Source organism: Limanda limanda, chromosome 8, assembly GCF_963576545.1.
Source record: "Limanda limanda chromosome 8, fLimLim1.1, whole genome shotgun sequence".
Lineage (NCBI taxonomy): Eukaryota > Metazoa > Chordata > Actinopteri > Pleuronectiformes > Pleuronectidae > Limanda > Limanda limanda.
This window is the reverse complement of record NC_083643.1, coordinates 11,283,165-11,296,313: the sequence shown is the minus strand read 5'-3', so window position 1 is coordinate 11,296,313 and position 13,149 is coordinate 11,283,165. Positions and strand designations below refer to the sequence as shown.

The window sequence follows — 13,149 nt, the reverse complement described above, 5'->3', positions numbered from 1 at the left end:
TCTAGTAGCGATGTTATTATATGACACAATAATCATTACTTAACTCATAAGACTGATCATTTCAATCCACACTATCTAAACTAAAAACATGACTCTTCTGACTATACCTTGAATAAATAAAAAAGGGTTAGGGTTAATTTTTTTTAACTAACAATTTGGTAGCACTTAGATGGCCCTTAATTATAGCACTTTGTAGTTTTGCTTTATTTTTGAAGAAATTCAAAGTTGCTTTGGATAAAAGCGTCAGCTAAATGAAATGTAATGTAATGTTTCTTTCCACAGCTTCAGAAGTTGACTTTAGCCTCTCAGGCTTTTAAGGGATCATTTTAATTGAGAACTAGAACTGATTGCAATGAATGAACAAACATTTAAAAAACAAGTTTAATCAGCAGACATAAAAACCCAGAGAGTCACGGTCAGCCATGTGTTCTGTTTAGGTTTGACGTTGGAACTGTTGAAGGTCAGAAGAGTGGAAATCTCCACAGGGAAATTCCGACCTCGCCACTTTGCATTGAGCCCAGGCAAGTGTTTGGCCGGATTAACTACATTTCCCAAAAGGCCCTTCGGCAGTCGTCACCGTGTTGTTGCGGAAGTGCTGGAGATGCTCTGCGCTGTCAGCTGCTTTCATTCCTCTGAGCAGGTTCAACTCACCGGTCCGTGTTTGTAGCCACTTCACTTATATATATATATTAAATAACTACTGGAGTAATGGCGGCTCTGAAGTACGCAGGCATGGACGATACAGACAGTGAAGATGAGTTACCGCCCGGGTGGGAAGAGAGGTCCACTAAAGATGGATGGGTCTACTATGCGAGGTGAGTGTGACACCTCGTGTTAAATGGAAATAATACCTTGACCGTACATGAGTTTAACTTATATTCCTGCTATGAGTGTGTAGCTAACAAAGCTTGCTAGCTACACCAAGTTAAATAACGTGACACATGTTAGCTGACAGGTCTCAATGTGCTCAGGGCTCATGTGGACTCAGTGTGTACTGCTGCTTGACCGGTTTTTAATATGAAATGTCTTGATAAGTAGTTCAGGTTATATACAGGAACAGGTACTGTATATAACCTGAACTTCTTATCAGTCTTGTATCTGTATGACAGAGATACTCTGAATAAAACAATCTTAAAACACATCAGGAACGAGAGTGCCTGCTCATTGTGGGACCTGCTTTAAATTGAACCGAATTGAATACATTTTATTTTAGTTCATTAATTCTTTGCTATGGATTTTTGTGAAGCACTCTGTAACCTGGTTTACGATGGAAAGAAAATACTCTCTCATAACCTGGAAGAAACATCTAGAACCAGACTCTGTTTCTCGACAGGTTGGGGTTAGTACAGAAAAATGGGGAGGAGAGGGAAGATGGGTGGAAAAGAGAGGAGAGGAGAAAGAGAGAGAGATATGGGGAGGAGAGAGAGACAAACTTTGTTCACATGTTCCAAATTGGATGCCATGGACGTGTGTGATGTCTATATTGATTGACTCTATTTATTTTTCTGGTATAAATATGTTTCACGTGTCCTTAGTATTTGAGTCCTTGTGTCCTCTGCTGTTGTTTCTTTTCTGCAACAACTCACATTAGGTGGAATTTCATTTCACTCTGTAGTTTTTTGTCCAACCCATTTTCTTGCTAATGTTTCTTAGTCATGGTCATCATCAACCAACCTAGAGACTGCAGATGAAAATGAGCCTTTTCGCAAAATCGGGCACATTAACATAACGCTGATGTCGACCAATATGCACTGTCCCTGATAGACAGAAGAGAGGTGTAAAGGGTCGTTCGCTGTCAACTCATGACACTTCTGGGCCGCACCGTCACACAGATATCGATGAAGTTTGTCAGGTTGATTTGGTGACATTAGAAACCTATGAAACCAGAATGTTACGTGTTCCGAATCCTCATTAAGAGGGCTCGATTTAAAGCTCTTTTCCAGCTCCATGTTTACCTTAACAGAGTGTTGTCTCCTGACTCATAACTGTATTATGAGTGATTATAACAGTTAAATATGAATTGCAAAAATATATACTTATATTTGAAACAACTGATACACCGTTACTGTTGCAATAACTATACTATACATACAATTGTGCAATAACTATTCACACACACTCCATACAGTTAAAGTTGTTACTTCATTTGCTATGAATGTCACACTGGAACTTTGAATGTATATAGTTTTAGTTTCGTATTATATTGTATTTGACTCTTTTTATACTAATCTCTTTCTACATTGCTTTTATTTAAATTGAACTATTGCACTGCTGAGCTTGTCCAACACATTTCATTGTTGACCCTGTGTTAACTTGCATATGACAGATACAAACTTGAAACTTATAATCTCATCAAGACCTCCAGGAAGTTTGGTCTTTGGTTTTTGAGTCATTGCTGAGATATCATTACTCATCAGAAGTGGCAGTACAGAACTTCTAACATACACTACACATTACTGGATAGTGTGATAAAAGAAATGTGTCATGAGTGGATCCCAAGTTCTTAGCTAAATGTTAGTTCAATTAATTGCAAAACTGCCCTTACATCACTGTTTGAATGTTCATCATGATCATGAACCTCTTAGAATTAGTGGTCATTCTTTATTTGTCTATGTGTATGACCAGTCGAAGTCACAGAGTCCCCTTAGACAGCTCAAACTAAATTAGCCAACTCCCTTAATTGCTATCTGAGACACATGGAATTCTTGTTCCATAGGTTTCTCATATGACCAAATCAACATGCAAAATTTTATTAAGATGTGCATGATTGCGCAGCCCAAAAGTCTGATGATTTGACACTAAATGATCTTAAAGTAATGTACCAGGGCCACATGAAATAATATATTTTTTTGTCTTTGTGTACCAACAGCCATGATGAGATGAAGACACAGTGGGAACACCCCAAGACTGGAAAGAAAAAGCGTTGTGCTGGAGGTTTGATTTATTCACTTGTGTTTTTCAGTAATTCTTCCAGGGTTATTACAGCATGACAGGCAGAGGTTGTTTTTGTTTCTAACCAAAGAAAGGATTGAAACAGATTCCTTATAAATGTACCACTTGATGTACCAGTTGCTGGATGGTCGTTCAATCACACTTTATGAAACCAGGACATTAGTCAGTGTCTTCTTGAATTATATATTATTATTTTCAAATGGGATTATGCTTAATATAGTTTTGTATTCTATCTAATGTTGTTATGGCAGTGAAGTGGTTAGTGCTGTCATCTCACAGAAAGAAGCTTCTGGGTTTGTAATTCACCGTCTTTACAAGTTCTGGCTTCCCTGCTCAGTCCAAAGACTTACAGCCTATATTTTAAATGGTTAAATTGTCCATCAATGTGAATGGTTGTATTTTTTGGATTGGCTCCACCCCCCTCCCCAGAGACCATCAAAAGATAAGCAATATAGCTAATGGATGGATGGATGGATAATGGTGCCATAACCTTAACTTAAACACCAAGGGATTCGGCTGCTGTCTTGTTAAATTCCTTGTTTCTTGCTTTATGTAAAGTTGTTTGCTTAAGTACTCCATAAATTCAGTTTGTTTTTTAAATATGACTGTTAACGGTGGGAGAGATTAATTCCAGTCGGTGTTTTCTGGCTGTCACAGATAAATGATGCCTGTCTTTTTCCACAGATTTACCGTATGGCTGGGAGCAAGAAACCGATGAAAAAGGGCAGATCCTTTATGTTGAGTAAGTGGATTGAGCATTGATCCTCCCTGTGCTTGACAATGAAAGCAAACACGTTTATTTTGGCTCCATGAGATGTATGTGTGCAAACATGGAATTATGTTCTATTGTAACGTTCTATTCCCTCTGTCATTTCCAGTCACATTAACAAGCGGACCACATATTTTGATCCGCGTCAGGCGTTTACAGTCGAGGATGTGGTGGTGAAGCCTAAGCGATACGATGGCAACACTAGTGCTCTCGAGATCCTGCAAGGTCGCGACTTCTCTGACAAGGTTGTCGTCATCACCGGGGGCAACTCGGGCGTCGGTGAGTTTGATTAAATCCTTTTGTGCTTTCACTCAGTTCAATAATGTTTTTTCATAGATGTGCTCAAAACCAGCAGAAGGTAGTAACGTGTGTTTCTGGGCAGAGGTCACTAGGTGGCGGTGTGGTATCACTTGAGTCTGGGTATCTGCTCCCTGAGAGCACCGATCCCTCCACAGTCAGAAACATTCATCAACATTAGCATCCAAAATGATACACTTAGACTCAACAAATCACTCCTTAATACCAAACATGATTGTATTGAAGTTCATTAGCAGGGCTGAATTGGATGTCATTGTTAACTGTAATGAATGATGTCCATTTGTACCCAGCAAATGCATGGCTCACTATATAATGGTTTGGAAACAAATGCATTTCCTTTTTCCTTGAGTTTAAATTAGCACAAGTAGCAGCCATTTGTTCAGACTCGCTGCTTTGTTCGGGATAGATAGTGACAGCATGAGGGAAATCAAATAAACATAAAATTGTTAATTGTCTTTATATTCAAATTGTTTGTCCCTAGAAAAGTCACAGCAGCGTAATTGCTGTGTGTGTGTATATTGTGAGATGCAGCTAAGCAGCACTGTGCTACATAGATTTACTGGAGCCTGGAGACTTTCTCTAAACAGAGAAGCTACTGAACTTTAACCCCTTCCTGACCTTGATCTGACTCTGTTTCCTTCTGTATACATATACATATTGAATAACATAAGGATTGATTTATGGACTGTAATCAAAATCACATTCTTTTTCCAATTTTCACCACACTAAACAGCTTTATTAAATATACGCTCCTTAGTACAGTAGACAATGTAAATAACATGAATAACCAAGATAATTTCTCTACTCTTCTCCTATGACTGTATTTTTTCTTTTAGGAAATACATTTGTTCAGTAAAAAATGACACACAAGAAAAACACTCAGTGCACATTCAGAGAACATTCACAAAAATACATAAAAATGAATTGCTGTCTGTGTCCAGGATACAAATCATGAAAATACAACAAGCAGGATAAAAACCGTGTAATAAATGGGACAAAAATAACAATTTATAACATAGTTTACATCAATACTTCAGTCAAGCTTGACATAATTACCTCCCCAAAGAGGTAACGTTTTCCACTGCATTTGTTTGTTTGGTAGTTAGTTAGCAGGATTATGCGACAACTACTGGATGGATTACCACAACATTTTGTGGAAGTGCGGTATGTGTCAGGAAAGAACCTATAAAATGTTGGTACGGATCTGGATGAGGAATCTTTCCATTAATTTCTCAAAGAATAATTAATGGTTTTTGATGAATAAATATCAGACATGTTTTGGAGACTGTGTGCAAATTGATGCAGATCCAAATAAAAAAATCTCGAAGAAGTAAATTTAAATATGGTTTCATAAAAGAACTGTAGGGCCCTGGCGGAGGTTAGCGCTCTCTGAGTGACATTCTTGTTCAGTTGTGGGAATGTTTCACTTATTCTTGAGTTGGAGACTTGCACAGGAAAAAAAACACAACCATTCCTTTATTGGGCAGAAGAGGATTAATATGTAATTTAGATTAAAATAGATTATCCAACAGCATAATGACCCAAACAATGCAAAATATCAAATCTAAGAGAGGCCTGTATTAATTATGAAATAAAAAATGTATTCTAACTCAGAGTACTTGTAAAAATGGCTTATCTGCCAGTCACTACTACAATAGTCCATCGTGACCTTAAAGAACTTCTGTGGATGTAGAAAGTGAACGGTCAACACCACAACCAACAAAGACAGTCAATGGGACGATCCAAACCATTTCTGGAAGGTGTGAATTTAGAAATATACAACAAAACTGCCTTTTGTTGAAACAGTGGTGAGGTTTCAGAGAGTTCAGAAAATAACCACAAGAGGGCACAGGAGGTCCACAGTGTGGCTGCTGGTGATGATTCTAAAACGTTACCATATTAACTGCTTCACATGTCCCATATTTTAGTTAAAAATTGTGAAAAAGATAATCCTCATTTAACATTTGTTGGACTGTGGTTTAACAATTAAAATGTGTTCATCTGAAAAAAAAAAAATTCACTCGAGAACGCATCAAACAGCTACAACACATAGACATTTTTATAGTGTGTGAATGCTTAATAAACCCATATTAACATAACCTTTGTTTTACTCGACCACATATTAAATATGCATCAGCCATAATTAACAGTATTCTAATAGTAATTGCTACTGCTGGTGTGCTCCTTTGACATTCCTCCAGTGAAATGTGGTTATGCCAATTGGTTGGACCCACTTAGCATTTTAATGACATCAATAGTGTTTTAATCCAAGTGTCAAGGCTATTTCCATTTTCTTCAGTGCTTATTTCTTCGACAGGAAATGTGACATTTGTATTAGTAATGGTGGGTTGTTATTTAATTAGCAAATTTACATTTGGGATTTCTAATTTACTTCTTAATGCACGTGAACATGAAAAGCACATATATGAGTTTATTTAAGCATGAAATGTCATACTCTCTGGTTTTGTTTCCTGCCTTGAAGCCCCAGTGCAGTATGGTGCTGGGAGGTGGGACAGTAATGCGCTTTGTCTTGGCGATGTGATTACTGCACTGGGTTCACAACATTAGTCTTCCTCTCGCGACTTTCTTTTGTAAATTAAAAACCAGTCCCTACCTGAATGGTGTTTTTAATTGTGATAATGGAAATAAATGATCGCCGTTTGTTTTCCTCCTATTTCTCCTTCTCTCGCTCCCCCCTTGTGTTTAAAGGTTTTCTTACTCTTATAGACCTGTGGTTGTACACCTGTACCTCTGCATTGATTCTTAAGTGGCTGTGACCCAGGCCTGAGCCTCCTATCCATCCCCATTACACACTGCTGTTCAGGCCCTAATTCCCCTGCTTTCAACTAACTCTCAGGTTATTTACTGGCCAAGGGTCCATGGAACAGTTGTCCTTAAAGGGCCATTATCCTGATATCTCCTCCCAGACTTCTTCCACACACAAAAACCTTAAAATGAATGCACAACATTATTTTTGGGAATCAATACGTCACATTTTTGTTTGCCATTTTTTTCACAGTAGACCTAAAGCTTTAGCGTAAGCTCTTTCCTAAAATATCTTTTTTGTCGAGGCAAGACTATATTTGTATTCTCTGAACACAGACATTCACCTTTGGCCTGTGACTGCTCCTTTGGGCTTCTGAACACAACATATATGTGTCCCTCTGTCTGGGGACCAGTGTCAGTCTCTCAGGCTCTTACAGCAGGTGCCACGTTGTCAGCACAACATATGCTTAATAGTGGTCAGAAATAATATATTGACCCTCTGTCTCACTCAGGTGAGTGCATCCAGCTGTCGTCCATGTGCTATTTTAATCCCAGCACTGTATGTCTGACTGATGACACATGTTAAATCACCGTTTGTTTTCTATTTCTAGTCAGTCCAGAAATATGGATGCATGATTAGGATTAGAAAATTCATGGGACCAGTCACCTTTTTAAATTGTATTAATATTATTCTATATACTCAGTGTTTATTCTTTTTTATGTTCACATGTTTACCAGCCACAACATTGTAAATGGTGTTTTTTTCATCGTGTGAGTCATTCTGGCTCTTATTATCCTAAAAGACTGTAGTGACAGTTTTCACAGGGACGGTTTTGAGTACTTTGCCAGATATCACTGTGCTTCACAAACCAAATGCATTCTCAAAACTGAGCTTGAAACTGTCCAGGACTGCAGTAATAATAATAAAAGTAATATCTTTATTTGTATAGCCCTTATCTAAACAAGGTTACAAAGTGCTTAACAAAGAGTCCATGGCAAAAAGACGAATTAACTAAAATAAAAGGTATTAAATTCGCTTCAATTTTAAGTGTCAAATCATTACATAATAAGGTCAAGACCTTGAAAGTCAACATGAAGGCCTAGTTGGAAGATAGCTGTGGTCTTATCCATGACTACTGAGCACAAATTGGCCGGATCGTCACTTTCTGTACTTGGTCGTAGAGCAGCAGCCACGGCTGCAAAGCTCTATACTCAGTCTAAATGCATGCACTGAATTCCACATGGTATATGCAGGGTCAATGCTGGAATAAGAAGCAGAAAAGACTCAGGCGGCCCAGATGGGAAATAGCAAGGATTTGCGGCGGAGCGCTTCGTAATGCTTTAGTATCTTTATGCATTGTCTCCACAGTGTTTTAGGACTTTGAATGTTATTCTTATTCATGAAAGACTAACATTGTTCTATGTTTGTGTTGATCCCGGTGTTGTGTTGGGAGGATTAAGTGTCAGGCCGGTGCTCTCCTCTCTCTGGATGGAGAGATCCCTAAGCATATTCAGTGAGTCGCAGAGCTGGGGGAGCCTCTGTGTGCAGATTAAACCCATAGCCTAGCTTTGTGGCTGATCATTAGATTGAGGCAGATTTGTTAAGCATAACTGCCATTAAATTGGCTGCAAAGCTCTGGTATTTACTGCACTGCTGTTTATGAATAAGGACCCCCTTAAAGACCCGCGCAGCGATGCGTTAAACCCGAGCCTCAGTAAGGAGGGATATGCATTATTCATAGTGGGAGGAATTAGATGGATAAAAAGATGTTCCTGGTGAGGGTGGCATGCGGTGCCTGTGTCTCGGTGTGTGTGTGTCAATGAGCAGCTCTGAGTGGCTGCGTGTGGTTTAGATGACATCTGTGACACATCTGTGTTTATATTCAGAGGTCTGATACCATTTGTGTGTGTGTGTGTGTGTGTGTGTGTGTGTGCGCTGAGAGGAGCGGCCGGCCCATGTCCTGCTCCGTCTTGTCTGTGTTAGCTTCTGAACTTAGCAACCGAGAAAATCGAAGGAGAGTTTTCATTTTTTTTTCTTTTTCAACGGGCTTTTCATGTCCTCTCTGATGAATGTGTTTATTGGCTACGTAATGAGAACCAGTTATGGTTGGTTAGTCAAATTATTCAACTTTATTAACCTTGGATGAAATTTGCTATGCCGACCCAAACTGGTGTAACATGCAAAGAGTATTATGCTGGAGGCCAGAAGGGTTCAATAATGATTACAGCTCTAATATAATAGAACTGAAGTGGTTAGAGGGAAAGGATGGAATACATATATGTGCTTAAAGGCTATAGTTAAAATAAAATGAAAGGGTATTGGGTTATTGTGTGTAGTCAAGTAGTTTATAGACCTATCGAGTTTACTGTCTGCAGATGATGAGGGGATGAAAGTTACATGATGGGGGGGATTTTGATGACAGGGATGAAAATAGCCCTAACATTCAAATGCAGTATGTATGTGCACAAGCAGGCTTCTGATGACTGTGTTGATCCATGTGCACGTGTGTGTGTGATGTGTGTTTATCAGGTTTACTGGTCTGTGTGTGTGTGTGTGTGAATGTGTTTGTGTGTATGTGTATGTGTATGTGTATGTGTATGTGTATGTGTATGTGTATGTGTATGTGTATGTGTATGTGTATGTGTATGTGTATGTGTATGGTATAAGTCTGGCTTCAGGAGCAGCTTGGGTGACCAGTTTGGTGCGAGAGGCCATGATGAGAGATTGTGTAGGGAGTTGGAGGTTGACACAGAGGGTCAGCGGAAGAGAGGGGGGGTGGAGGGGTGAGTACTAGGTGCTGCACGGATGGTGAGACAGCAGTGGGGGGGTTAGGAAGAAGGCAGAAGGGGACAGGGAGGGGTAATAGAACCACTCCAGTGCTCTCACCTGGAACAGCTCAACCTTGGGCTGTAATTACTAACCATACATCCCACTTTTGGGGTGACATCTCCCTCCCTTCGGACTAATGGAGGGGAATTAGAGGGGATCTTAAAAGTCACAAAGTGTGTGTATGGGGTGGGGGGGTTGGGGTGGGGTTGCAGTGCTCCTCACTTCTTGGGACAGCAGCAGTAGGAACAGGTGCACTCATCATTGAGACAGTCAGGAGTTAGATTGTGTCTGAAATCACTCTATCGCTCACTTATTTACTACTTTCTATATCCAGTAAAAGACACTCAGTAATTTACTCTATATTGAGCAGTAAATTGATATTTCAAGCAGAGCTGAAAAGATCAGTTTATTGACGGATTCACTTGTTTCACGATTTGCTTGTCATACAATTTTGAACTGAAAATAATCTGTATTTTTGTATCTGTATTCCTCGTATGAAACCAAATTTAAATTTAGATAATAATTTTCAGTCCCCAAAACATGCCTGACCTTTTTCTCCAAGATCCATTTTAAAAAAAAATTATTTGAAAGACGCTCTTACTCACAATGTTGAAGAAAGTGAAAATAAAACAAAAAATGGATCCAACCCCTGATCTGGATTTGCACCAACATTTTATGAATTCTTTTTTGGTTCATGCTCCACCCCTTCACAAAATTTCCTGGAAATCTGTCCAGCATTTTTTTTGTAATCAACAAACAATCAAACAAACAAACCAATGCAGATGAAAAAACAACCTAATTGTTGGAAGTTATGATTAACAGAATGATCCGAAGATGAATCAGTAGTAAAATAACTTTTTTGAATCACTATTTCAGACACTTCATCATAATCATTGGGATCATTTTTGTTAGCTGAGCAGCAGATCACACAGCTGTAAATGTCATTGCTTGGTGGTATAGTGAGGTCGTCCTGGGAGCCAAGATTGACCATAGACAGGTTCAAGTCCAGCTGGGGACCTCTGTAGCACATGTAGTCCTTCACAATGTATCTTTCTCCTAATTTCCTGTTCCATTTATTGTGAATAATAACAGCAAATAACACAAGAAAAAATATTTGTCTAAGAAAAGAGGAACTGTCAATTTCCCATTACCAGATTACCTAATTTATAAACACTTAATCAACTCAAATGTATTAATCAATCAATTTGACATCACCAAATTAAACTAGGAAGAGATACACAGAATCAAACAGTGTTATTACAAGTCACACATCTATTCATGGCTCAACATAATTTTATTTTGTGCATGGTCTGTGTTACGCTTGTGTTCAGCCACACATTCAGCCCTGGTGAGAAGGGGGATTGTGGGAACTCGACATGTTTACCCACAGGTCTTGTAATGATCTGAATTGACTTCTGTTTGCCCAATTGTACTGCAGAGCTTATTTTAGTTAAATGCCTCTTTGGATGCAGATCAGGGGAGAGAAGGAGCGGGCGGCTCCGTTTGCCAAATAAACACGTTTACTGACGAAGCTGGTAATGATCTCATTACACTGAGCCAATACACCTGTGTACGAGGGGGATCCGGAGAGGGGCGGCGGGCCAGGGAGGACAAACAAAGCGTGAAATCACTAAATCACACTCATTATTGGGGGATATCAGTAGGGCCAGGATCCTAATGTACCATGAAGCGCATTCACTGCTTAATGGACATTTTACACATTTTTCTAATACATTTTACACATTTCTAAATACACAGTAAAGCACATTTTCAACAATAGCGGAGCCATTTACTGTATTTTTGTCACGTTGTGAAGCTCGAGTTTGACCAAGCACACGGTCAAAAGATCAACTTTAACTGGGTTAAACTGTGTGATCCTCATCTCACACCTTCTTAAACAAAGGTTTCCCCAAAATAAGACTCTTCCTCCCACATCTCCATCTTTATTATGTTATTTTCCGATCAGACAAAAGAGCTGTGACGATCATAACAGTACAGCACAACAGTCAGGCCTCTTTTGTGCGGTTCAATAGCTTATGGCGTCTGTCGATCCACCCGAGCAATAAAAACCTCCCACTGACCCCTCGTCATGTTCCTCCATCAGTGTACAATGCAGAAACAGGCTCTCTCTGTTGTACACCTGACCAGGAACTCATTTCAGCACGGGTGAGAGGGCGGGGAGTCTCTGTTACAGCGGTGCCACTCTCGTTATTTCACAATTAATGTCAAGCCCTTGTTATTTTTCATCGGAAATACATGGCCGCGGTGCTGCTGCTGCTGTTGTTGCTGCCATATTCTAATTTGTTCTCCATTATGGAAAACACTGGTGTTGATTAATTTCACTTTCATGGTTTGTAGACACAACAAGTGAGAGTGAGGTGTTGTTGTTTACCAGCATCCAGCCGTCCTCGACAATTTCTGAACGCTGAAGAAAACACTTTAAAATTGGCACGTTTGTAATTTACATTTTTTATATTTTTTTAGTTTCATATGTAAAGGGCATATCAGAGGTATATATATTTTTTTGTGTTAATTAAAAAAGATTTATTTTTGCATGATGTAGAGAAGATTTTTGTTTCTTAAAGCCTGCTGCTCCACCTGCAGATTCAAAGCGCATATTTACTCTGGGAGTCACACCGCTCCTTTTTTGTGTCATGTTGTTTTTATTTTCATTTCCATTTCCTCTGAGTGAAATAATCTCTGCTCACAGCCACAGTCCCCTCCATTACACCTAATAAGGTGTCATATAATTTAATTCCATGCTTCACTTGTCAGAAAGGGCTTCCAATCCTACTCCAATTTTGAGTTTTAATAGATATTAGTCCTTAGCACTCTCCTCACAATTAGGCCTCCCAGTTTTGCTCTTAATGAAAATCAGATTAAGACATATAATCTAATTACAGTTCATATTAATCCACCCTCTGATACACTCTGCCTCTCAGACCCTCTGAGCCGCAGATCAGTTATTGTGGCCGTCGGTTTGTCAGTCGGGACACTCACACTGTGAATGTGTCTATATGACTGTGCTATGTATTTACTGTGGGGCTGAGAAATGTGATGCTGTTGAACTTTTCCACGACACTTTGAAGGATAGTAAATGTCAGAGGAAATAAAAATACGGTGAAGGGAAAAAAAGTTAATCTCATAAATTAATTCAACCTACGGGTTGAAATGACCCATTTAGACTTGTAATTTAGAAATGAACTTCTCTCCCTCTATCTTCAGTTTTTGTCAGTTTTATCGTGACTACATGATTTGGATAGAGCCATGAAGTCGTCTTGGACTGATAAATTCTGGGCGTATCTGCGGACCTCGTTTCATGGGATAAAATGTCCTTATCACAGGCCCTTTGATGTTCCGAAATATCACACCGAGGTTCAGTCTGAATGTCATGTCTGTTCGATTGTTCATTTGACACCCCTCTATTATGATCCATGTTTTCATAATTACTGCCATCACTGTATAATTAACAACATAATTAACAACCGACCTCCCTTCCTCTAGCCCCAGTGTG

The 13,149-nt window shown here is 39.2% G+C and overlaps 1 protein-coding gene across 1 annotated transcript in view; it reads left to right on the top strand.

Moving 5' to 3' along the window:
- Nucleotides 1-609: 609 nt before the first annotated feature.
- The window catches only part of wwox (WW domain containing oxidoreductase), a 128,159-nt gene continuing 115,619 nt past the window's right edge, over nucleotides 610-13,149 (top strand). Inside the window, exons 1-4 of the mRNA XM_061077015.1 lie at nucleotides 610-815; nucleotides 2,870-2,934; nucleotides 3,637-3,694; nucleotides 3,831-4,000. Coding sequence (XP_060932998.1) covers nucleotides 709-815; nucleotides 2,870-2,934; nucleotides 3,637-3,694; nucleotides 3,831-4,000 — 400 coding nt within the window. The 5' untranslated portion in view covers nucleotides 610-708. The remainder of the gene's footprint in view (nucleotides 816-2,869; nucleotides 2,935-3,636; nucleotides 3,695-3,830; nucleotides 4,001-13,149) is intronic.